A 23,457-nucleotide genomic window follows, 5' to 3' on the forward strand; every position below is an offset into this window, starting at 1 on the left:
GGTGCATTGCTTTCAGAATTAGCAGATCCAAAGGTTTCAAGACTTCCAGTTAAATTTGGACTAAATAAGATGTTTTAAATGTTCAGGAAACATAAAACTTATGAAAGCGTTTAGATGACTATATTTCAATCCAAAGCATGTGCTGTCTACAAGTTCAGATACAATCCCTTAAAAACTGTGTCAACAACCATAAAAACTTTCACTTAGATAAAATGTAGCTCAGATTTAAAGGTTTGCATGTTGTTTCGCCTGCAGATCACCACATCAGTTCCCGCTGGGATAAATCGGACTGTTTCTGAGTGAAGGTTCTGAGCAAAAACCTCTCTCAGGTGGAGGCGACTCTTTCAAAAACCCTGTCAGATGAATGTTTGACTGTGAGTTTAAGGCAGAGAAAGGCAGCATTTATGGGTGATTGCAGTAAAAACGGTTCACGTTCGGGGTTTGCAAAAAGTTTTCTGCTCTGTTCTCCACGGAAGCCGAGAGTTGCCATGGTTTATAATTACTAGGCATAGTATCTTTTATGATTTAAATATCTTGTTATGTTGAGATATCAAACTGTTCTCTTGTGATCACAACTTCATTATCAAACTCTGGAGATATAAAATGTTGATCTGAAAGGCCTCATTAATGATCTGTGGTGATCTGTCCTTCAGTGCATCTTTCTCTGAGGTCTGAGAGGAACAACCATGAGATGAAACCACGATTGTCCTGAGCTGATGAGATGTTCAAAGCCTGATCACAAGAAAGCAGCTTCTGATGTCTCAGGATTCTGTTGATTAAAGAATCACCATGTGAAAATGGCTTTAAAGCACAAACATGAGCAACATTTCTTATCTCAAACTTCTCTAATCCTCCGCGACCTTCCACCGCTTCCACCAAACCTCCATTCAGAATTTACGCGTTTTTAGAATTTTCTGGAAATCCTCCCCAAACTGTACCACATCCAAAACAAAAGGGAAAATGTGGAATAAGAGTAAAGTTCCTCCAGAAAAAGGCCAGAGTTGAAACTATTCAGTTTTACTCACAAATGATAGTTTTAAAGTAAAACTGAAAGTTTCAAACCACAACAATGCCTTTTAGCCTTTTTAAATATGTGTGTGGAATTAAGTCGAATAATTTTATGCTATTTACAAAAATACTTTTTTTTTTTTTTGCCTGTAATTTCCGTGCACTTTGGAAGTAGGTGAAGTGCCAGAAATCTGTTCTCGCATATTTGCATAAACAAAATCTGCAAACGGGATAAAATGGAATTCATACTCTGACAGAAAGACACAACCACTTAAAGCCTCACCTATTTGATGTGTTATTTAATGTCTGAGTCAAACCGACTGTAATTAGAAATTGTTTAAAATCTGAACTGTTGATTGGCTTCTGGAAACAGTTTCCTTTAGCAGCACAAGTGCAACGTAAACCACTGCTGTATATCTGTGCCGAACTGATTAAACTGCCAGATAATGTTTTGCAGCCAACACTTTCTCCCATACAGAGAGATAAAGAGCATGAAGCAGCAGCACAGAGAGACTCGCCCTCGGGCGTCGTGTATGGAAATACAACTGTAACTGTACGCTTTTTTCCCCATCTGGGTCATTGTAGTAAATGTTAACCTCTTGCTGTACTTTGTCCTGAGGCGTCTCAGATTCCTCAGGTCTGGTTGTGCGAGGCTGAGGCGCGTGTCTGTCCGTCCGTCCATCCATTCGTCCATCCATGTGTGTTTTCTTAACGTTTAGCAGAGACAATCAGCAGCGTCCTGCAGTTTAAAGATGGCACGTTTTCTGTCTTTTAGACTCCCAGGCCAGCGGCCAGTGCTCAGGATTCAGACACTCTAAGGTGAAGGGTGCAGTTTATCCACCATTATGAAATGAAGACACTAAATGTTGGTGTTTTTAGGTGAATTACTGGTAGTTTTGTGGGAGTTTATAGCAAAATGCTAGTTAGCATTGTTGATTAGCTTGTAAAAATCCATGTGAACATGCACCTGCTCAGATATGCCTCCGTCATTTGATGGTAAATACTTTTATTATGATACTTCTGTTAGTTAAAAGCCAACATGAGTGTCAGTGAAGGTCTCCTGTAATAGGAGACCTTTAAAGCTAATTTCATGGCTTATTCGGAATATTTGTTTCTGGATTATTCTCCCGCTGTGAGGTCGGTTTACGTATCTGACTTCCTGCGGCGCGTCCTGTGTGACAGGTGTCCCGACCTCTTTCAGAGTTTGACAGTGCGCGGCACCGACACTCATGAGACGCGGGGGCTAACGGAAACTCACGTCTTACAGTTTGAAGGGAATTGATTCCTCATCCGTCGTTAGGCTGATCTGCTGTTTGACCCGAGCGTCTGCAGGAATTATAAAGACAGATTTACATAATCCCCAAGAAAAAACGGTTCCATGACATATCAATTCCAAAGGTGTGATCATGACTGGACTCTCTAATGCTAATGTTCTCTTTCTTTCTCTCCTGCTCTCTTCTGTCCATCCCAGGAGCTTGTATCTACGAGGGATCGCTGCATGCGGTAGGTGCACCCACCCTTCTTTGTGCTGTTTTACCTCCAGAGTTTAAAATTTCCTCCCTGTCCTCTCACAGAATTAAGGGTCTGATGGGGATTTGCTTATGTATTATTCAGCAGGACATTACCAGGTTAGTATGAGTGACAGCTGAAGCTGTTAAGTGTGTATATGTGCTGAGATAGGTGGTAAAAGGCGTATGTACTATCAGTAGGGATTGGTGCACATCCTCTGTTGCCTGAGATGTAGTCGAGAAGATGCGTCTCATCTATAATGCATGCCGGATACTGACTTCGTGGATGATAATGGCGATGAGAGAGCATGATGCGGCTCGGCGGCAGGCCCAACTGCTAAAAGGAGAGCCGGCGACTCCCGCTGCTCTGCTGATTGAAGGTTAGGCTCTTTTCAAAGTTTGAAAGAAGTTTGTGATGAGCTGTATTCCCATGGTTCAGCTGGGTATTGGCGAACAGCCAAGGTTTCGCTGTGAGATGTGCTTTTGTTTTATATTCTTTAATCTCTGCTGCTGGATACTCATCTCCTGGCTTGAGACTCATTTTAATGTTTGAAGTTGTCGTGTTTGGCTCGAGGCACCGACGCACGGAGAAGTCGCCTTGTTCCCCTGCGTAGGCGGCCGGGGCCTGCCCACTAACACAATCTCTGTGATTTTAAGACACAAAGTCAGCACAGTGAGTCGAACTTCCAGGCGTTTTCACTTTCTGTGGGTAAAAGTATGTAGACACCTGAACATTACAGTGTGATTGTTGGACATTTCATTCCAAAACCATGGACATTACTCTGCTGCTGGAACAGCCTCCTCACTTTGGAACCTGGCTGCAGGGATTTGCACCCATTCACAAGAGCATTAGAGGCCCAGCACTGATGTTGGGCCTGACTTCTGTCCCAGTTCATCCCAAAGGTGTTGGATGGGGTCGAGGTCAGGACCCTGTGCAGGTCTTTGTGGACCTGGTTTTGTGGTCAGTGTCGATGTTGAAACAGGAAACGGGCGAAAAGAAGCTGTTTGAGGTAGAATTAAGATTTTACCTTCTTCAGAGTTACAGTGCTTTGACAAAATATATTGAGGACATTCCTGAAGAGAGCATGTGCAGAAAGAAATCAAAAGAAATTTTCCATTTATCCTAACAAAAGTTTAACGCACCTTTCATCTGCAGTTTACAAATTTACTGTTTGATGTTTAATATGGACTGTTAACTGTTCAGTATCAGCCGTCAACCAGTCATGTCATCTCTCGCCGGTGAGGTGGTACCTTCTCTCTGAACACAGCCACATAAAAAGACTCTGTGAAGTCTACTGTGAAACTATGATTCTCTTTGAACGTTTTATTTATTAAGTGAGTTTTACCCATCTCTCTCTTTTTTTTTTAAGTTAATTATTTTTGAGTTTCCCCATCACAAAGGAAGCATGATGGTCGGTCACTTTGCCTCAAAGAGCTCCCGAAATCTTCAAAGAAATTTATCAGCCAGGTTTAAGTGGAGAGTCTTTGTACCCAGTGAGGGTCTGAAAGCAGTTTCAGAAAATTTTCCATCTTAGGGAGGGTAAAAGACAAAAGTTTAAAACATTCAACATCAGCACAGGATGTACTTTGGGATAATTCAGCCTTAAGATATCTCTGTCTCCTCTTATTGGTCAAACCCAAGTAAAAAGGAATGAAACTGGCTGCTGTGCACTTTAGAAAAACACCACTTGTGTCTTGCAACAACTGGTAATCTCTGTTAAAATGCCTTAAACATGGTTCTCAGCGGCGGAGTTGTGGTTCCCAGGCAGAATAATGACGAACTCCTGCTTCGTTCCTGCTGTGTTATCAGCATAATTACAGTAAAGCTCAGAACAGCGAGCAGTAACATACCTACAACTACCTCCAATCCTGTAAAGGCACAGGAACACATCCTGCCACCCTGTGTTACTTTTCCCTCGGCTTTGAAGGGGGATAATTGTTGGAACAAGGATGTAAAGACAGAAATGGTTCAGTCAGTGTTTTTAGGAGGGAAGAGGGGGAGGGAGAGTGGTGGTGGAGGAGAAGGGAAAAGGAGGCGGAGGAGGAGGAGGAGGAGGAGGAGGACAGGGATTGTGGGAAAAAGGAGAGGGCAGGGAGACAGGTGGGACGTCCCAGCATGTTTGGACACAGCTGGGAAAAGGCCCCTCTGGAGTTCAAAGTGAAGAACCTCCCCCCCAACACCTGGAGTGGTGGGGAGAACAAATGGAGAAAAAAAAAAAAACAGATTAAAGTTCAGGTCTGAGTCGAAGCCTTCAGGCCTCTGTGTGTGGTTTAGGTCTGTGGTGAAAATAATCAGAAGACAAAACAGCTTTTCACACACGAGCAGTTTCCTCTTTCTCCGTTTTCCAGACTTTAATTTCTCTTATTTGATTAGATTTAGTGTTTTATAGCTTTATTTTTGTCAAAAATTAAATTACCTCACAAACATGAACAAAGATCACCCTTTTAAATCCATAGTCTGTGTATATTAGTGCAACAAAACAGCATGTTCCCATACTTTTCTAAGGCAATTTAAAAATCATCATGCTTTTTCTCTGTAGTGTGTAAAAACCGTGGACACAGGTTTTCACGGTTAAAGTGAAAATTGACACGTTCACCTGATGAACTGCTGAGCAAACACTGTGATGTTGCTGTCACTCACTCTACTTGTTTCATTCACCGTCTCTGCTCAACTTCTATACTCACACTACACAGTTGGATCACTCTGGAGTTGCTTGGCTCTTTGCTGAGAAGTTACAGATTCCTTTTTCACAATCAGTGCATTTGTATGTACGAGGTTGTCATGAGCTTCCTCCAGTAACCTGATCTTTGAAACAGGAATCCTGGTTTTTGTAGCTGATGGTAGATTTCTCCCGGAGAACGCTGATTTGTTTAGCCGTGCTCAGGAGTAACTCGGTGTCTGGTTGGCTTTTTAGATGTTTGCATGTGCGTGACAAAGACAGGGAAAGTAAAAATGGAACAGGTGGAGTCAAGACTGACTGTGACTGTGTCTTCGATCACTAATGCAGTGAAGTATACAGTTACTACATTTCTGCTGGAATAAAATGAAAGTAAGCACATTTAGAATGGATCTCCTGACAGCAGCCAAGTGGGAAATCAGATCAGGGAACTGCTCAAGCTCCACGGCAGCCAGTCAAAATTTCTGATGCCAGAAATCTGTGTGATCGTTCAACAGGTATGTTGTTAAATGTTTGGGCAATTAATCAAACAGTGCCGTACCTTAAACGGAACGTCAGACAGCAGCTGGTCCGGGAGAAATCTGTCTGCTCTGCATTCTGAATGATGGAGGCGCCGGCCTGAGCACAGCTGCGTGAAGATAAAACTGCATCACATTTTCTTTGTGTTCTTTTAAAGAACTGCTCATCACCCTTGATTTTCATCTCTGGGGTTTTCAATGGAGATTTTCCTCAGTGAGATATAGACACAGAAGAGCGAGTCTTCACTTTCAGAGTCTGGTTCCCACGGCTGAAGCGGTTTGCATTGATCAGACCTTCTCATTCAACAGTCCCGTAACCTGATGAGTCAGAGGGTTGAGCCTGGATCGTCTGGACGTCCGCAGAGGTCTGACGTCAGTGACGTCACCCTCTGATCATCCTAAACATCCTGATCTTGTCAGCTTCGACGCTTACATCACACAGTAAACATGGCCTCCGGTGGGGAGGTTGAGCACACTGAGCAACTTTTTGAGGTGATGAAATTGCAGACATTTTTTCTGCCCCTCAGTTTGATGTTACGCTGACAGACACACAGCCTTTCCAAATTCAGTGTCTGAATTATCAACTAACAATTCCGAGTCCGAGCTGATGTCTTCAAAGATGTTGAAGTCCCTGAAGCAGGCCGGTGAATCTCTGTAGATAATGTCTAAAATGAACTTCTTTTGTCAAACTAAAACAGGTTTCTTTTTAGTTCCTGAAAAGTTTGCAGTTCATTATGATCTTATCTCGTGTTTTTGTAAAATCTTAATCTTCTAAACGGTTAAAAACAGCTGTCACTGAAATAAAAAGTGCCCAGATTAGCTCTAAAATCCAGTGAAAGAACAGTAGAAAGCATCAGAAGCTCAAAAATGCTCTGAAGCACCGGGGTAAATGTTCTATCTCCCTCCGAACAGGTTCTTTATAATCAGCAGTGGCTGCACAGAGCGACGCTCAGGAGACTGTGGGTAACGTGTACTACATGCGTCCTGACAGATTTAAATAACCCCAGACTTATTTCAGCGTGGCAGTGTGCCACCAGGCACGACATGCTGCTGATATACGGCATATAGCCCGCGGTGAAGGACAGCAGGGCTCGGCAACATGCAGCACCGCGTCCAAATATATCACCTGCCCCTCAAGGCTTGAATTCCTGGCATTGCAAGTTGCTGTTCCTGTAGGAATCAAAATGTAGGGCATCTTGGGAATAGTGCCGTCAGGACGGGGGTCTGGGCAGAAACGCCAAGGTTTACAAAGCGGCAGCGCTGAGATTAAACCGAGCATTAACCTGAACACAAGTGAAGAGTGAGTGTGTTCACACACACACACACACACACATTAGTGTCTGGTTTTGAGTCTTAGGCTGCTCTCAGTCAGAGTATGGTGTTTATTCATACCCCTGTTTACAGTTGATTATAGCCAGACCCAGGTTTCTGATGGTCTGTGTACAGGGTCCTGATCCCTGAATCTTAGCGTCTTATCACTGTGCTAACAGCTGAGAGTGGACGCAGTCTGGGTTCTGGTTGTGTGTTGCTGGATTTGTCCTCTCCACCCATCAGACCTTCAGTAATGGAGAGAAAATGAGGCTTTTTACCAATGATAGTTTGTATTACAGACCGTGACTTGAGCTGAAGATGCACCTGGAAACAGAGAATTGCCAGAAACCTGGTGAAGGAGTTTACATACCTCAGATTCCTGGTTTGTACCGCTGAATGCCAGCTAGCATGTCCACGTTGCTCAAAACTAGGATGACGTGTTTACATGTGCAACACATTGCTCCAGAAATCCGATCAGAACTGGGATCCTCGTGTCAACCCATCCAGTGTGTGTGTAGCTTAATGTGTTTGTCCAAACCATTTGATCACTGCAGCTTTCCAGAGTCAGTTCGTTCGTTCTCGTTACAATAACAGCAGATTTGTTGTTGCTAAACGTGTCATTGAGTCATTCAGGGTGAGCACATGTACAGTAACTGCTGCGTGTGTGGTCGAGGGGAAAATCTTGTAGCCGAGTCGCTGAGAAGCTCTGATCCAAAGAGCTCTGTCTTTGACTTTCAGAGCCGCTGAGCTCATGACCACATTGTCAGTTATACACGCATCACTTCACACCTACAGTACAGTGTTTACAGTATGGTGAACCAGAAAAGGTAATGAATTCTGCTGCTTTGCCTCTTTAAACCACTGTGATCTCTCTGAAGTGCCTTAAACACAGTTCTCATGTGTACATGTGTATGGCGTGTTGAGCAAAACGATCCTATGTCATTTCCATTTACTGAAACGGCTGCAACATATAAATGAGCTGATAATAAACATGTAAGTGAGAACACGTAAAGAGGTGCCCCGATCATAAAAGTAACACACAGGCTGAGTCCTGGTGTCCCGAGGGTTTGAGACTCTGGTCACGTAATCACAGCGCCACTCGTTTGTGTTTGCCCCAGGAAGTTTGTTGCATGTCATCCCCCGTGTCTCTCTCTCTCTCTCTCTCTCTCTCTCTCTCTCCATGAGCAATTATCCCTCAGCTTTTAAGTGTGTTTGTAGTGAGTTTAACACATGATTAGTTTAGTTTCATTAGTGAGAGTTAACTGTTAACAAGGCGTGAAGCGTCAGTGCTGCAGCATTAAAATACCTGGAGCACTGATGTAGAACGGTGGTTAAACAGTGAAAGTTGGGGCCTAAAATGCCTGATAAATCATTTCATGGCAGCTTTTAAAAAAATGTGATGCATGTTGTGATTTTTTTTTTTTTTGCAATGAAATTGTGGAAGCGAGTGAAAGTTATGTGTTTATTTGTCGATCAATGACTCGCAGCAGTTTATCCCTGTGTCCGTGCACAACATGAGGGATTCGCCTCGCAGGGTCATTATCAGTGGTTTTTGTTGGTAAATGACGGAAGCAAGGAAGTGCGTTTGGTCATGTACATGTGGACAACGTTCTGTATGATTGTGTGCGATCGATTACAGCCCCGGTGTGGCTGCAGGGCATCGAGGTGATCTCTGAGGAAAACAGCTTTGCAGAACATTTGTAGTCACCATCAGAAAAACAGTTTCAGCAGTGCGTCTGATTGCTGCTGCTGCCCGACACGCTTTGCAACTTGAGTTTGATGAATTCATCTCAAACTGAAATTAAAAGCCGAGCACAGTGAAGGCTCTTTTCAAAGAGCCCATCTCTGACTCCCTCTGCGCCGAGGGGTAATATCCTCAGCACGGGTATTCATATCTATCGAAACTGTACCCAATGGGGTTTGGTGGTGAAGTATGACATTAGAAGCACTAATAGGATCTGACTGCTGTTGGACAGAATATGTATATTAGTGAAAAATGCCTTTTCCAAGGCTCCTCGGTGGATTAGCGCTCAGGCTGTAGTGATAATTCCTTTGTGACGACTGATTCGCCTCTGACTGGTGTTCCTGCTGGTGTTTGTCCGCGGGGCTCCAAACCACCCGTGTGATCAGAGGAAAAGCCAAATCAGACCTCATGTCCCCCCCCCGAGGGATGAGACATGCACCACAGGCACATTTCAAGGCTGCAGGAGGGAGCGCAGAGCAGGAGAACAGAAAAAGACCAAAACTGGAAGAAACTACTGAAGGAGAAAAAGAGGAAAACAGAAAGAGGAGAAAAACCTGACAGTCCGGGACAACGGATAAAGGCAGGAGGGAGGACGTCTGACAGCAGGGACCCGACTTCACCTTGGTCCTGTGAGATAGGAGAAAGTCAGTGTCAGCGTTTTCTTCCTTCAGCCTGAAAAGAAATTCTGGACAGGTAGGGTCACCTGACAGAGGAGAGGGGAGGGAGCGAAGGCTGCAAACGAAACTCGATGAACAGTTCAGAACGTCTGACTCTGATGAACTGATCACTTTGCTGCATTACAATATTTTATTTGGAATTTTATTAAAGGTCTGTGTACTCAGCTCCAGCTTCATGACGCCCGATGCCTGAAAATGTTGCATTAGCTTTGTGCTGTGGGTGGAAATTCAGAGTCTTTGTTGATTGATTTCCTTTTCCTACCTTAGTTTGCTTTTGATGCTCAGCGTCAACATGACATCAAAAAACAACTTGAAGCCCGAGTTTAGGTTCAGCCTGGGACGTGTTGTGCTGCGTCTTCAACCGCTGCCACTGCTCGAGTCAGGTCCAGGATAAAGGCTTGCATTCAGTTCTTTTTCCCTATCCAGTGATTCAGACTGTGAATCCTGATTTCTCCAAATGAACCCTGCTCCAAACCCAGCACATCCTGTTCCTCCCTGTTTATCCCTTTGAGAGGTTTTCCTTGCTCCTGTGATGTGTGAGGTTGCCAACATAATGAAGTGAGCACCAGCCGCACTGATGTCGGGAGAATAGGGGCTTTTCAGAGGCGCTGTGGCCCAGGACACGCAGAAATAGATCATTTGAGGACTTGAAATTCGTGGCTCTACCACATCTGAATTATTAAGTGGCCTGAGGCTGTGAAGTGCCTACATTGGCTGCTCTTCTCGAGATGCTTTTAAAGCTAAACTGCTTCTTGCATCTTGAATTCCTTCGTACTTTTGAGCCAGAGCAGCATTTTCCCATTTGTTTTCCTCGAGGGAGAAACTTATAAAGTGCAGCATGAAAACAGTGTTGTTTTATTTTCATTTCCATCAGCGAGGCTGGTTTAGACACCTTGAGACTCATTCATTAAGGCTCTGCAGTTTAGAAAAATTAAAGCTCTTCAAACCAAATGGCCCACCGTTAAAAGATTACAGGAAACAGCACTCATAGAGTAGTTCTCTTCCATCCACACCATCAAAATGTTGCTCTCCTAAAGGTCCGGATACACTTGAAACCCTGATCTCACGCCTTGGATCCACCCGAGGTTCCTCATCCTGCTTCTCGTCTTTTCTGAGAGGCATCTTAAATCATTGGAACGTCCATGATGGTGGACCTACGTTGTTTTCCAGGCTTGTTGTCTAAATTCCGCCAAAATAATTCAGTGATTATTTACAGTATGTGTGAATCCAGATCTTATGACCTTAACTTTTCACAATTGCAGCAGGTCACTTCTTCTTTTACAGCTCATTCATCAGTCTGTAAAGTTGGGAGATAAAGTTCGGTGCATGCTCGTCATGCTAAATGTGTTTATGTTGAATTGTGTTGCAAAAGTTGAGCCACGTTTTTTTTTTTTGTTTCTAGACGACTCTGTGTTGTTTTCCGGAGCCCTCTGTCGTGGGCCCCCTGCTGGGCCCCCAACACTGCAGACACACTAAAATGTGTGAGGAAGCTATGTTTTATCGGGTCAGTGCTAATGTTGGTCTGACTGCTGTCAGTGCAGAGGTCTGGGTTTATGAGATACAAGTAGGTGTCATTTGATTAAAAGCATTTATCAGAATATTGGAAACTTTTTTTTTTTTTACATCTTTCATTGTAACGACCCCTCAGAGGGCCCTGATCCTTAGTTTGAGACCCTCTGCTTGACACTGTCCCACGCCTCAGCAGTGCTGCTGGGGCTAAATGAGAGCTCGCATGCTCCCTCGACTGGAACTAAGCCTTTTTCCCCCCACCAGCTCTCTGCAGACATGCAGAGCTGTGGAGAACTGGGGTGAAGTGGTGCAGCCTTTTGGCAAACACCCAGCTGCTGGGCTAATGGGCAAACAAACAAGCTAGCTGCCCCCCTTCCTCATCAACCCCCACCCCCCCCCCACCTCTAACCCCCCTGAACCTCCGGGCCATCCGGTGGTGGCTTTGACAGTTTCAGTGGCGAAGGTCTGGGAGGTCGTCGGCCTTTTGTCTCTCACTTCATTCAGAGTGTTTGATTCCCAGCTCTCCATTCAACCCAGTTTGCTTCTTATCTGTAAATACCAGCATGCAGCCCTCGAGCACTGGTTTGTCTCTCTTGCTCCACTTTTCCCTCTGTCTGTGCCTGCAGGCTCTTGGAGCTACAAGTGTTTCGACAGAAGCGATAGACTGAGCCAGGCTTTTGTCCCTGTCGGCTCAGACGGCCATGTTTGCACACGCTGCAGATCTCCGACCTGCTATCCACAGGGCTCATTGTCTCTGCTTTATCTCCGGGTTCCCTCCTGTTTTCTGTCCTGAAATCAGTGAGAGGAGTGAGACCGTCTTCAGGGACAACAGCTTAAAAGACTGAAGGAAGTCAGAGAGCTCCGTGGAGGTTTTTATTTTTCATATTCTGAGTCACAAAATAAAATTTCACTATGAATCCTCATCGTGTTAAGAAGAACCATGAGAAATAAAATTTGGCTTTTTTCAAAATTTTAATCTCATTTCTTTTTATTCGCTTAAACGACAAGTTTATATGAGAGGATGAAAAATAAAAATCTTGTTTTCCTTGTTTAACATGTGGAAGATACGATATTCTGATCAGCTCATCAGCAAAATAAGAGAAAAAATAAACTAAAAGCTGCATTAATATCACACCAGCACATGAATTAGGCCTCATGTACGTGGACATAAACTCTGACAGTAAACAACATTCATGCCAGAAGAACCTCTGGTATGAATTTCAGTTGTCAAAGTGTACTTTAAGTCTTTGCACTGTGATATCTGGCCTGATGGCTTCGCATTCTGGGTTTTTAAACATTTTCAGCAGACATGAAAACATTTATACTTAGAAATGTGAATTTTGAAGTTCTTTATTTTAGATTTCTGGGATATTTTTGGCAGAAAAGTTCAATTGTGAGAACACAGCCTCAAACGGGGAGGAAGATTAGAAAGGATGATGATACAGATGTACACTTTGTGCTCTATTAGCATTTGTGAAAACTGGTCTTTGCTTCTTCAACAGCTACTGTTTAAGTGCCAATGAGCAAATCAGCAAATCCAGAGCTACATCTCTAAAAGACCTGCTCTTGATTCAGATTCCACAAACCTTCTCTACTCTAAAACCATGTCCCTGTGAGTGCTCTGATTTCATGTGGAGTTCCCCACAGCTTCTAACATGATGTCCAGGCTGTTAGCAGCTCTGGCAGGACCTATTCCTTGAAGACCTGGAGGCACAGTGATGGTTCTAGTCGAGCTTAGTCTGACCTCTTTGTCACATTTGCCCTCTCCTGCCTCTCCCCTCTGATTTTGGGCGGGAGCCATCATTTGCCGTCACTCGCAGCGATTCACGCTCGCTCGTCAGGCCTTCTTCCTCCTCCCCACGCTGGAGTTTTTTTTTTTTCTTCCCATGAAGTCAATCTCTGGTCAACCACATTTTCCTTTGTGTCTGTTTGGATTATTGATGAAGCAGGTGAGGCGAAACCAAACAGACCGCAGGCGGAGTGAGGAGTGTAAGAGGTTCAGGGAGTAGACAGAATAACACGAAATGTGGAGGCACTTCGAAGTAAGTCACAGCTTCAGAGGTTTTATTTTAGGTTTAGGGCTGCAGCTCCTGTCAGCTCATGTTTTATATAACTCATCAATCTTTTAGTCTATAGAACGTGAGAAACATGCCTCACCAGGTGAGCCACCTGTGTGCCCACACCTGTGTGCCACCTGTGTGCCCACATCTTTTTCTTGATTGACGCAGACCTGTCCAGGGCAACTCATCTGTGACGCATCTGTGTATAACTGAGATTTAAAGTGCTGTGTCGTTTAGTGTTTCCCTTGTTTTTGTTTCTGTATGATCGTGTGGACAGCACCTCTGAGCTATCACCAGACAATCAGAGGTTTCAGATTCAATCACTGTTTTCAGATGCTAATTCCTTCTCACGTCAGCCGTTGACGAAGCACATATTGGTGAAATTGTTGCTGTATAATGGATGTTGGAGAGTGAGCACAAAAACAGACATTTATTTAAATGGAAATTTCACCTCCACTCGTTGACAGGAATAGATGATCAGATGTCTTCCTTAATTCTAATCCTTTTTTTGTGAATGACTGGCATGTATCTCCAAATCTATGACAGGAGAAGCTGTAGAGTAAAATTCCCAGAGATTTAAAGCTGAGCGGTATAATTGTGCCTCAGTCTGTCAGAGAGAGTTTTTATGAGTGCAGTATGATTATCTTTCAGTCTGTGCTCATTACCCTGCACTGTTAACCTTTTACTAAAAGGATCCTGGTGGATTCGCGGCCCGTAAGATAAAGCTGATGATGACAGGTGGAGATGGATGTTTGCCTCGGGGTATCGCGTTGGAAGCCAGACCCGGCCTGTCGATGACTTCATTTCCCCTCCTCACCTGAGCGCCGCTGCCTCCCTCAGCAGAAAACAAAGCCAGTTCCCTCTCCGTTCGACCCCACAGGATGCTGGGATTACGATACACATCCCTCCGCCAGCATACAAATCTTGGCTCCCTGCCTGACTGATAAGAGAGGAAGAAAATATCGAGACTGTCGGATTGTCGAGAAGGGGATTGATCTCTTTCACTTCCTGCCTCTTATTTGAAGCTGCAGATGAGATTTGTGGTCGCGTGTTTGTTCATGATTGGAAAGTAAATTTGACTTCATCTCTCCTGGCCTACTGTGGAATTTTTTTGTTTACATCCTCTCGTGGATTGCGAGTATTGATTTTAGCGGGTCGCGGTGGCTGGATTTGCATTTCCCACCCCTCCCCTCACACTCGAAGCTGTGGATATTTTGAAACAAAAACCTTTATTTATTCAAGAGAGAAGAACTTGGCATGAAGTTCTTTTCATCTATCGAGACTAATGCTGTCAGAAACCAGAGACACTTCAGACTTCACATCAAACATCAGGATCTCACTGCACTGACAGGCGTCTACATTGTTAGAAAAAGTAAAGCGCACTTGACATTTTTGTTTTACTGAGGCAGCAATCACGGCCAAGGGTTTATCCAGAGGTTTAGCAAACGGATTAGGGTTCTTCCTCTGGAGGCCATGAATACCCAGCAGTTGTTGATATGTCTTACTCTCTGTGCTGAATTTGGTTTGAAACGTGACAGTTTTTCTCACCCCCGTGTTCAGTTCTCTCACTTTATTTGTTGGTGAACTGCAGACGAGTAATCGTTCACATTTCTAAGACAAATTTTTTTGGGGCGCTTTCAAAGCATCAAGCTTCAGTTTTCTTTCACTCTCGTAGAGTGAGCTGTTGACACGTTAAATCTGTTTGAAGTACAGAAGAAGTGCAAAACTGTCATTTATCTCTTTGCCTGACTTCTCCTAACTAGACCTGTTCTTTTCAAAAAGACACGAGGAGACACTTCTAATATTCACGTCCTTCAGTTTGTAGCCTATAATCCATTGAGCCTTTCTTGTGTTCACAGAAAGACACTCCAGCCAAAACTGACCACACACTCTCTGCTGTGTTTGAATGATCTTTGCCCTGTAGTTAGAGAAGGAACATGCCTCAACTCGTTTTTATTACAGGCCAGTGTGAGGTAAACGCTAAAAGCTTCTCTCCCTTTGTTTTGTCTGTGAAAGGACCTCAGTTGACAGAATTTAGCATAATGTGAGTCTTTACGCCCTGATGGCCTGATAGTAGCCGGGGGTTGAAAAAGATGTTTAAGGGTGAGTTTAAAGTTCAGAGATGAGGCACCACAACAACAACAACAACAAGTCAGAATCTGATCAATATTCCAGATCCGAATCCCTGAGAGAAACAAGGGCCGACACTGAGTTTGACCCCGGCCGCCCGGTTTATTGTTTCGTCCTGGTGTGAGAGAGCGAACGATGTGTGACTGAATGAGGACGTTAAACATTTATTTTAACAGTCGCCTCATTGTCTGGATGACGTGGCGCTGTTGTCTTGCTCATTATTTCGGACCGTAAAGAGCGTGAGATGTGTGCGATGGTGGCTGCGACAGAAAAGGGGCATTTTTTAAATTCCTCTGAGCGCACTAAAGAGGAACTTAGCAGCAAACTGAGAAATGGTCAGAGCGCCGTTTGGGGAACTCGCTGCGTAAACATCTCGTTCATCCCTTTCTCTTGAGTACAGTGTGTAACAATGGGAATGTGTGTTTCACGTGTGTGTGCTTCAGTACGGTAAGCAGTTTACTTTCTGAACAGGAGGGAAGGCGTGAAGATTTGTCTCGGGGCCAGAACATGAGATGCATTTTTGATGAGCTGCCGTGCACAAAGGGGGGGGGCGCTGTGAGTCGCTCGCTCTGATTCGTGGACAGAACATCAAATAATTTCATTGCAATTAGACCGTGATGTGAAGCTGTGCCGTTCTTATCGCTGCTTTTATGTAATAGGGGAAAATTACATTTACATGTCCCATTTTTCCTGCCTGGTCGCCTCCGTGACACCATCGGCCGAGTCAGCTGTCCAACTCGGTGACGCTCGCTGGGCGTTTGACAGCTCTGTCTCTGGTGGGCTGTCGGGGTTTTATTGAGGGATTGTACCCTGCGACGCTGCTGCTCAGCGGGGTGTCCGTCATTTCAGTGCCAGAGAGACGTGCAAACAAAGTCCTTACCGGGGGAGGGGGTCAGGAATTAGGCTTTAGAGTTAAGTGAGGGGATTTTCGGCTGGTGACCTGGTGCATCAAGGCTTTTAATTTTATGAAACCCCAGGAAGACCCTAAGAATTTTCCTTGTAGGCAGAGATCAGAGAGGCCAGTCCTTCATAAAGACTCAGTATGTTCACTTCTAGCGGATATTGGCAGAGAATGGTAGACTTTCTTTTCGTCAAAAGAATTGTGTCAGTTTTTCCGTTAAGGTGATTTCTTCATAACTAGCCATTGGTCCGGCATTTGGGGAACTACCTTCCCCCAGTTCCTCTGCGTTTTTACTTGCTTTATTTTCTGACACTGTCAAACAATATGCAAGTGATCTACATATCCAATGAGCCAGTCCATCTCTAACAGAGACATAAATAAGATCTTTACAGGATTATTCCTCCGTGTGCTCGGATGGTGGAAGTGTGGTGTATCCTATTTTACCAGTCATTATCTATAAATCCTATAAAGCCCCTTTTTTCTCTCACAGTTCCCTCAAGTGCTCCAAAAAATGGATGATGATGAAAGAGGAAGATCTTCTAATATGATCAAAAAGCTCCAGAACATCCACTAAATGGACCCTGTGCTGCGATAGTTTCCTCAGCTACTGCTTCTGAGGGTTAGACTGAACTTTGAACATAAACGGTTAAACTGTTGAGAGACCGTGTTGCAAATTCTTTTGAATTATCGTAGTTTTATTTATCTTTTAATTTTTTTGGGCCAGTTTTCATCTGTTATAAACTTCCTCTGACTTTTCCTGTAGACTTTTAAAAAAATGCCTCACGGGCCCCTGAGGGCCCACGGTTCTCGGTTTGGGAGCCACTTTGTTGCCACTTCATGCAGAAATGAATGTGATCGAGCATAAAGTCGGCCAAAACGACTGTGGCTGCTTGACGGGTTGAAGGAATATGGAGGGCTGAATTTTCCCACAGTGTCAGTGAAGTGCTGCAGTTTACAGCAGCGTGGTCATCATGGGAACATCAGGGCACATCTGTAGCCACACAGACCGCAGACAGGACGCAGTGTGCTGATGTGTGGGTGGATGAAAATGCAGTAAATAATGTTTCCATTTAAAACAGCTATTGACAACAATGACTGATGTCTTCACATGTCGTCAGGTTATGATGGCAACCAGGTTAACAGTTAAATCTTCCACACGTGTTTCACCTGCACTGTAAAAATATTTTCCTTGTCAATAACCATCTAGTAAATTTTACTGGCTCTCCCTCTGTAGCGTCATAAAGTAAAGAAACCGTTTAACAACAGTTTGGCTTTGCTCTGTGCCATCGGTTAATTCTCCACTCTGTCAGCTTTACATGAGCACTGGTGCAGATTATATGGTGCATTATGCACGGCAAAGCTGCGGCGGACTTGAAAGTTGGCTGCTAGAGTCTGAGCGAAAAATAGAGGGAGGAACTATTCTTGTTTCCACAGGGTTAAAATGCCACCAATAAGCCTGGAGGGACAATAATAGCAGGCAATTACTGCTACCCGGTGCCCCACGCCTCCCACATCTGAGCACGGCGACATGGGCATCCTTTATCTTGTCCAGTGGAAATAGCACAGCGTCCGACGTGCCTCCTGCTCGCTGCTCGGCCTTAGCAGACCCTTGAGCCTCCGCTGGCGACGGGTGTAGAAAGGTAAACACAGTCTCGCAGCTCCCTATCGCCTCCTCCTACCTTCCAGGCACAGAGGCCCAGCAATCATTAATCTAGATTGTAAACAGTGCCACAGCATCTCCGAGCAGATTCGACTATCCCTCATCCTCCTCCTCATCTTCCTCATCTTCCTCCTCCTCCTCCTCCTGCTGCTGCTGCTTTCCTGCTCCATGTTTAAGCTCTCCTCCACCCACCTCTTTCTTCTGGACCTTCCCAGAGGAAGGGATCAAAGGTGGGAAGTGTATTTGTTTAAGTACTGTCTGCAGTTTCTTACAACTTCCATTTTATTTTGAAGGAGTTTCATGCCGTAATTTTCCTTTAGGTAAAGACCTACAGTCTTGAAGTATTTCTGCTTTGTGGGGTGGGTGGTGTTCTACCTTTCCTCCACTGCACTTCAGAGGGAAGGAATCTTATAATACATACAGTGAGAGTGAAATCTGAATCTGCACTGAGAGATAAGCTCCGAAAATATCATTAATACAATCATTATTTTCTTCTGAGGCTCGCCTTTTATTTCCTTATTTGCATATTTATTTGCTTTTTTTCATCTTGCTCAACTTTTTCTTGTTTCTTTGATTCATTTCTTTTTCTTAACTGATGTGAAAACATGAAAATCCCCCAAACTGATGATACATGGGTTTTCACCCAACAACAAAACTAAACTCTGCTCTTTGTTTGGATATTTCAGTGTTTAGTACAAGACTTTTACCTGATGCTAATGGAGTTAAACTGCTTCTTTGAAATGCAGATTATATGTTCTGCATCCTCAAAGCCGGGAGAGTCTGCTTGATGTAAAATGTGTCATCTGCCGGTTTCTGCGAGGGTCTGAGTGCAGCTCCAAATGTTTGACTTTGTGACTGACTGCATGTGTGAACATGTTTGCTAAAGCAGCCCATGCAGTATAAACAGAAACTCAGTGTTATATACTGTTAACAGACACACGTGCATGTCCCGTGTCTGTGTCCATTGTGAAGTGTACTTAGTCTGTAAGTTCTGAAAAGAGAGGGAGGTTCCCGCACACCGCTCCTGCTCAGAAACACAGTTTATTCATCATTCTAACGTTTCGGTCCCTCTGGACCTTCGTCGTGAATATGTCAAGTGTCTTTCTGAAGTAAAAGGTTTGAAGTCTTCTTCCATCAGTAAGAGAGTGAGCAGCACATTTACTTTAGAAAAGAAGAAATAAAAGGAGATCTGTCATTTTTTTCTTTTTTCTTAACTTCAGATGTAAGAGCCAGAATTGTCTCTGTACTTGAAAAACAAAAAGTGTGAAGAAATATTCAAATAAAAGTCTCTTTGGGAGGACTCCCCAGCGTCCTCTGAGCGCCACCCATCCACTGTACCTCCTCTGCTGCTTTTAGCTTCTCACCACTGCTTTGTGCTGACATTAGCTTTGTTTTTCCAGGAGTTGTCTCCTGTGGTTTGAATGAAGAGACATGAGCTCTCATGCTAGCCATCTTAAACGTGAATAATGCATCCTGTGGTCGTCTCTCTGCTAACGTGTAGACACATGCACTAAGGCATCAGAGACGAGTGTGTGTTATGCGAAAACAGAGCGGGGTGGCCGCAGAGGCTTGCAGCAGCGCTCCTCCCTCTACTTCAGCTTCTCTTTGGCCATAATTTGATAGTTTGTTGAAAGAAATTGGGCCGGCACCGGGCACTCGTCATCATCTTTTATTTGTCACCCTTCACCCCCCTCGTCTTCTCTCCACAGCAGCCTGACGACTGGCTCTTTGTTGTGAGGAATGTCGTTGTTCTTTGTGCAGTCTGTCTTCTGGCTCAGGTCTGTGTTGGACGAAGGCCAAGGCTGCTGAAGTTCCCTGTGAGTTCAGACGAGTCAGACAGCCCTCTGATACAAATCATCGTCTTCGACAACGAGGGCTCAGTGGAGTCAGTTTTATCTCGTCACAAAATCTAATTTTTGTTTTTTCCATTTTTACCTTTTTCCAATTTTGGCCGTGGATGAAAGCATAATCTCATCTTTTATCCTGATGAGAGTATCACAAGCTTTATGAACAGCAGTGAGACAGTGAAATGGAATCTTTTGACCTGAATCGTATCTCTCAGACAGAGCTTCCTCTCAGGCTGCATATAAACACCGGCTCCTGCATCTAGGGCTGGTGTTATTTGACATTTTGCGATGTTAGAGCTGATAGAATTCAAAAACTTCAGGACCAATACAAAAACATCATTTTTTTGAATACCTTGCCTCTAGTAATACTTGTTTTTCTACAAAATCCCTTTTTTCCACAATGAAAAGAGATTCTCTTTCTGTCTTCTGGCAATGTGCAGCTGAATCAGGTGCTTCTCAGAACAAGGACAGCAAACAGATCTGCAGCCTTCAATTGTGCAAATAGACCAACTTTTCAACACTGCTGGGTCTTCATCAGAGAGAAGAGACCCATTTTCATTTAACAAAAAAGCAAAGTTACCAAATGATAAATGATGAATAAACAAAAGCTGTATTTCAAGAACTATGTCTTGATAAAATAATCTAAAATTGGCAAAATCTAGACTTAAAGGAGGAACTATGTGAACTATAGGTTCACGTAGGTGTCACAAGTTACAGATTCCTAGAGCCCGAGGGATTAGCGGATCTTGATTGGTCTGGTAACGTGTTCCACTCACTTGAACTAATCTCATCATGTACCAGCATTTCTGATATGAAACATACGTCTCTGGAGATGCTTAAAGCAGATGTGTAGTCTCGATGCATAGGGGCCTGTCAGAACACAATCCTCTGGGCTGTAAACAGCATAGGACACGTACGAGGAGGAGTTCAAGTTGTACCTACAGATATTTGACGGGAGAGCAGCTCTGCAGACCGCCACTTTAACTCTCAATACTGCAATTAGTGCTCAGAGTGCTGCAGCGAAGCAGCAGTCATATAATGTCAGGTGTTGATGTTGCCATGCAACATCTGGACCTGTGCGAGGCTGGAGTCGACTCCACTGTAATTTGTGAGGGAACAGCAGTAAAAACAAGGCGAGGTGCACAGCCTGGAAAAAGGGAGGAGAGGTTGGACTTCTCGTTATCTGTCATTAGTCGGCTGAGCCATTCATCTCTCTGGCATGTGTGGGTGAAAAATACAGGTCGGCAGTATCCTGGAGAGCTCAGGAGATGTCTGATACACTGGTGGGAAAGAGGTACGTCTGGGGTACGTACGTTTAGAGGAAGTGGGAGTGTGTTTGGAGCTGGAACAAATGAAGGAATGGTAGTCCAAGGGCAAGTAGGCCACAGGGACTTGAGATGCCGGGTCCGCTTCACAAGGTATTGGTTGCAGAGCTGCGATCAATGCCGGAGAGGTATTGATCATACCGATAATAGTCTGAGGCTTTTACAGGCTGCTTCAGGGCCTAATGAAGAGCCTGCAGAGTAGCAGCTGTGTCCTCGTGTTGACTTATGAATAGGAGAAATAAGAGCTTCTCATGGAGATCATTATTTCTGAGGCTGTGGACGAAGAGAGCCACTTACATGGCTGCTTTTCTGTCAGCAGCGACCTATTCTGAGCCATCTTCATGGCGCAGCGAGCAGAGACATCTGTTTGAAAATTTGTTGCTTTATTCATAAGTTTCATTGGTCTGAGGGCGACCTCGCTGGCTCCATGTTTAGGGTTTATTCCACATGAAAGATCCAACAAGTGGAATCTACAACTTTTCAGTCCCACTTTTTAAAAACCTGTCATCCAAAAAAACTTTGTGAAAATTTCCATTCCTGTCGGAATAAAACCACGGTTTGTGATTACATGACAAACATCTGAGTCCACCACGTCACAGGCACGTCCCAAAAAATAAGGCTTTTATCACATTCATGCCCTGGTTTGGCACATCCTGGCTACCGTACCTCGACTACTAGATGACACGTCTACAGTTATAGATATTTGAATTCCTCCATGTACAAAGTAATATCTCTGACTTGGTGTTTCTCATATTTACTTCTTTGTGACACGATGAAGACTAATGTTCAACAATTTTCTCAAATAGCTGCAATTCTGCTCCTAAGAAACGGAGCCTTGGACTCTCTCTCTCTCTCTCTCTCTCTGGTGTATAACGCTTCTCACTTTGCTTTTTCGTGTTTTTCCTAATATGCTCTCATTCTTTTTACATGTCTCAAATGGATCGTTGAGGAGAAAGATCTCAGAAAGCCATCAGCAGTCGTGGAGTGTATCCATTTACAAATGAGACATTCAGCATTTCGAACGCCACGGATCCTGAAACGAAGTCTTACATTCATGTCCTTATTTCTCCCGAGGGAGTTTAGGAGAGGAACTCAGACGTAATGATCCCAAATTAAAGAAAAGAGATAAAGAAAAGGGGACGTGAAATCACACGGTCAAACTCAACCTTATAGACAGATGCTGATGTTTTTGGTTGTTTTGTTCTGTCTGCTGTTTTCATCATAAATAGAAAAAATCCAATTCTTATCTTTTTAGTTTTTACTTTTTTATTTTTACTGTCCTTAAAGCCCTTCATACCTCCGCTCCGGAAAGTTCACCATGGATGAGGTTTATCCTTGTTAGCATGAGTGTGCTTGTACAGGGCATTACCTAACACAGATATTCAGATTTTAGTTTTAAAGAGTAAGCAGAAAAATCACAGGAGACAAATCATTAAAAGAATTCATTCACGTGATTGGCTTCCAGTTAAGATGCTTGTCTCCACAGATGTCCTCACAGAAGGTCTGCTGGAGACGGACTTTACTCTCTTCGTTCTCGCGGCACGTTTCAGCTGTGCACTAAAGCCCTGAGCTCAGGGCTTTCAACGCCCCCCTTGCCTTAAGAAGCTGCCCTCAGTGACCTCTGGAAAGGCCAACGTTGACACAGTTTGGCTCATACAAAAGACCAGTGGAATGGAACAGGTGAAAGTGGGGCAGCTTTGGCTTTTATTGAGTGCAGCCATCGACAAAGAGAGAGGAGGAGGAGGGGAGGCCACTTGTTGTTTTTCTTTTCACGGTGCCGGGGTCTTGTTAGGATATGTCCAACCTGTGGCCCAAAGCCTCTTAATGGGGGAAAGCGTGGCGGCTCGTCACGTTTGTGGTCATACCGACGGTAATTTGGGACGATTAGTGAGGCAGCAGAGGTTAGAGGTCAGCGAGAGACTGTCCTGGAGCTGGAGAGGATGCAGATTCGACTGTTGGAGCAGACGCTTTCTGTAGATCAGTTAAATAGTTATAGAATAGTATGTTTACCATGATCAGCAGCTGTCGGTGGATGGTAATTGTTGACCCCTCCACCTCACTTTTAGTACATGTTGTGTTTTTTTGCTCATTTTTCATCGTTAGTGCTCAGCTCATCTCTCCTCTCTGTATCTGTCCCATGTGTTTAACTCCCATCAGCAGTGCAGCTGACTTTAATAAGATATTGATCAGGTATTGATGGAGCGTGCCAGAAGAACATATCAAAGTTGTTGTAAAGAATCATTGTTACTCCTCCATCTGCAGACATCATCATTATTATGATTTATTGAAGGAGATAAACATGTTTTGCATTTTTCAGTGAGTAAATTGACGTGTGAAGGGATTTCTTGTGTACTTTCTACAAGAAAGTGTTCTAGATGAGAATATTTTTGTTTGAAATTAAATTTGTGTTTGATGTACAGTTTGTAGATGAACATCAGAAACTTTAGACCGAGGCTGAATTTGCATCGTGAAGTTCTGCATCTTAAATCAGCAGATGAGCAGGTTTGCATGTGGCACAAACATGACACGAGCGTGTGTCATTACACATGAGTGTGCACAGCCTGTGTTTACGTCCAACCTG

The 23,457-nt window shown here is 44.0% G+C and overlaps 1 protein-coding gene across 1 annotated transcript in view; it reads left to right on the forward strand.

Moving 5' to 3' along the window:
• fras1 (Fraser extracellular matrix complex subunit 1) overlaps nucleotides 1-23,457 on the forward strand; it is a 183,316-nt gene that overhangs the window by 2,475 nt on the left and 157,384 nt on the right. The window contains exon 2 of the mRNA XM_041042921.1: nucleotides 2,480-2,511. Within this exon, the coding sequence (XP_040898855.1) occupies nucleotides 2,480-2,511 (32 nt within the window). The remainder of the gene's footprint in view (nucleotides 1-2,479; nucleotides 2,512-23,457) is intronic.

Source organism: Toxotes jaculatrix, chromosome 7 (genome assembly GCF_017976425.1).
Source record: "Toxotes jaculatrix isolate fToxJac2 chromosome 7, fToxJac2.pri, whole genome shotgun sequence".
Taxonomy (NCBI): domain Eukaryota; kingdom Metazoa; phylum Chordata; class Actinopteri; family Toxotidae; genus Toxotes; species Toxotes jaculatrix.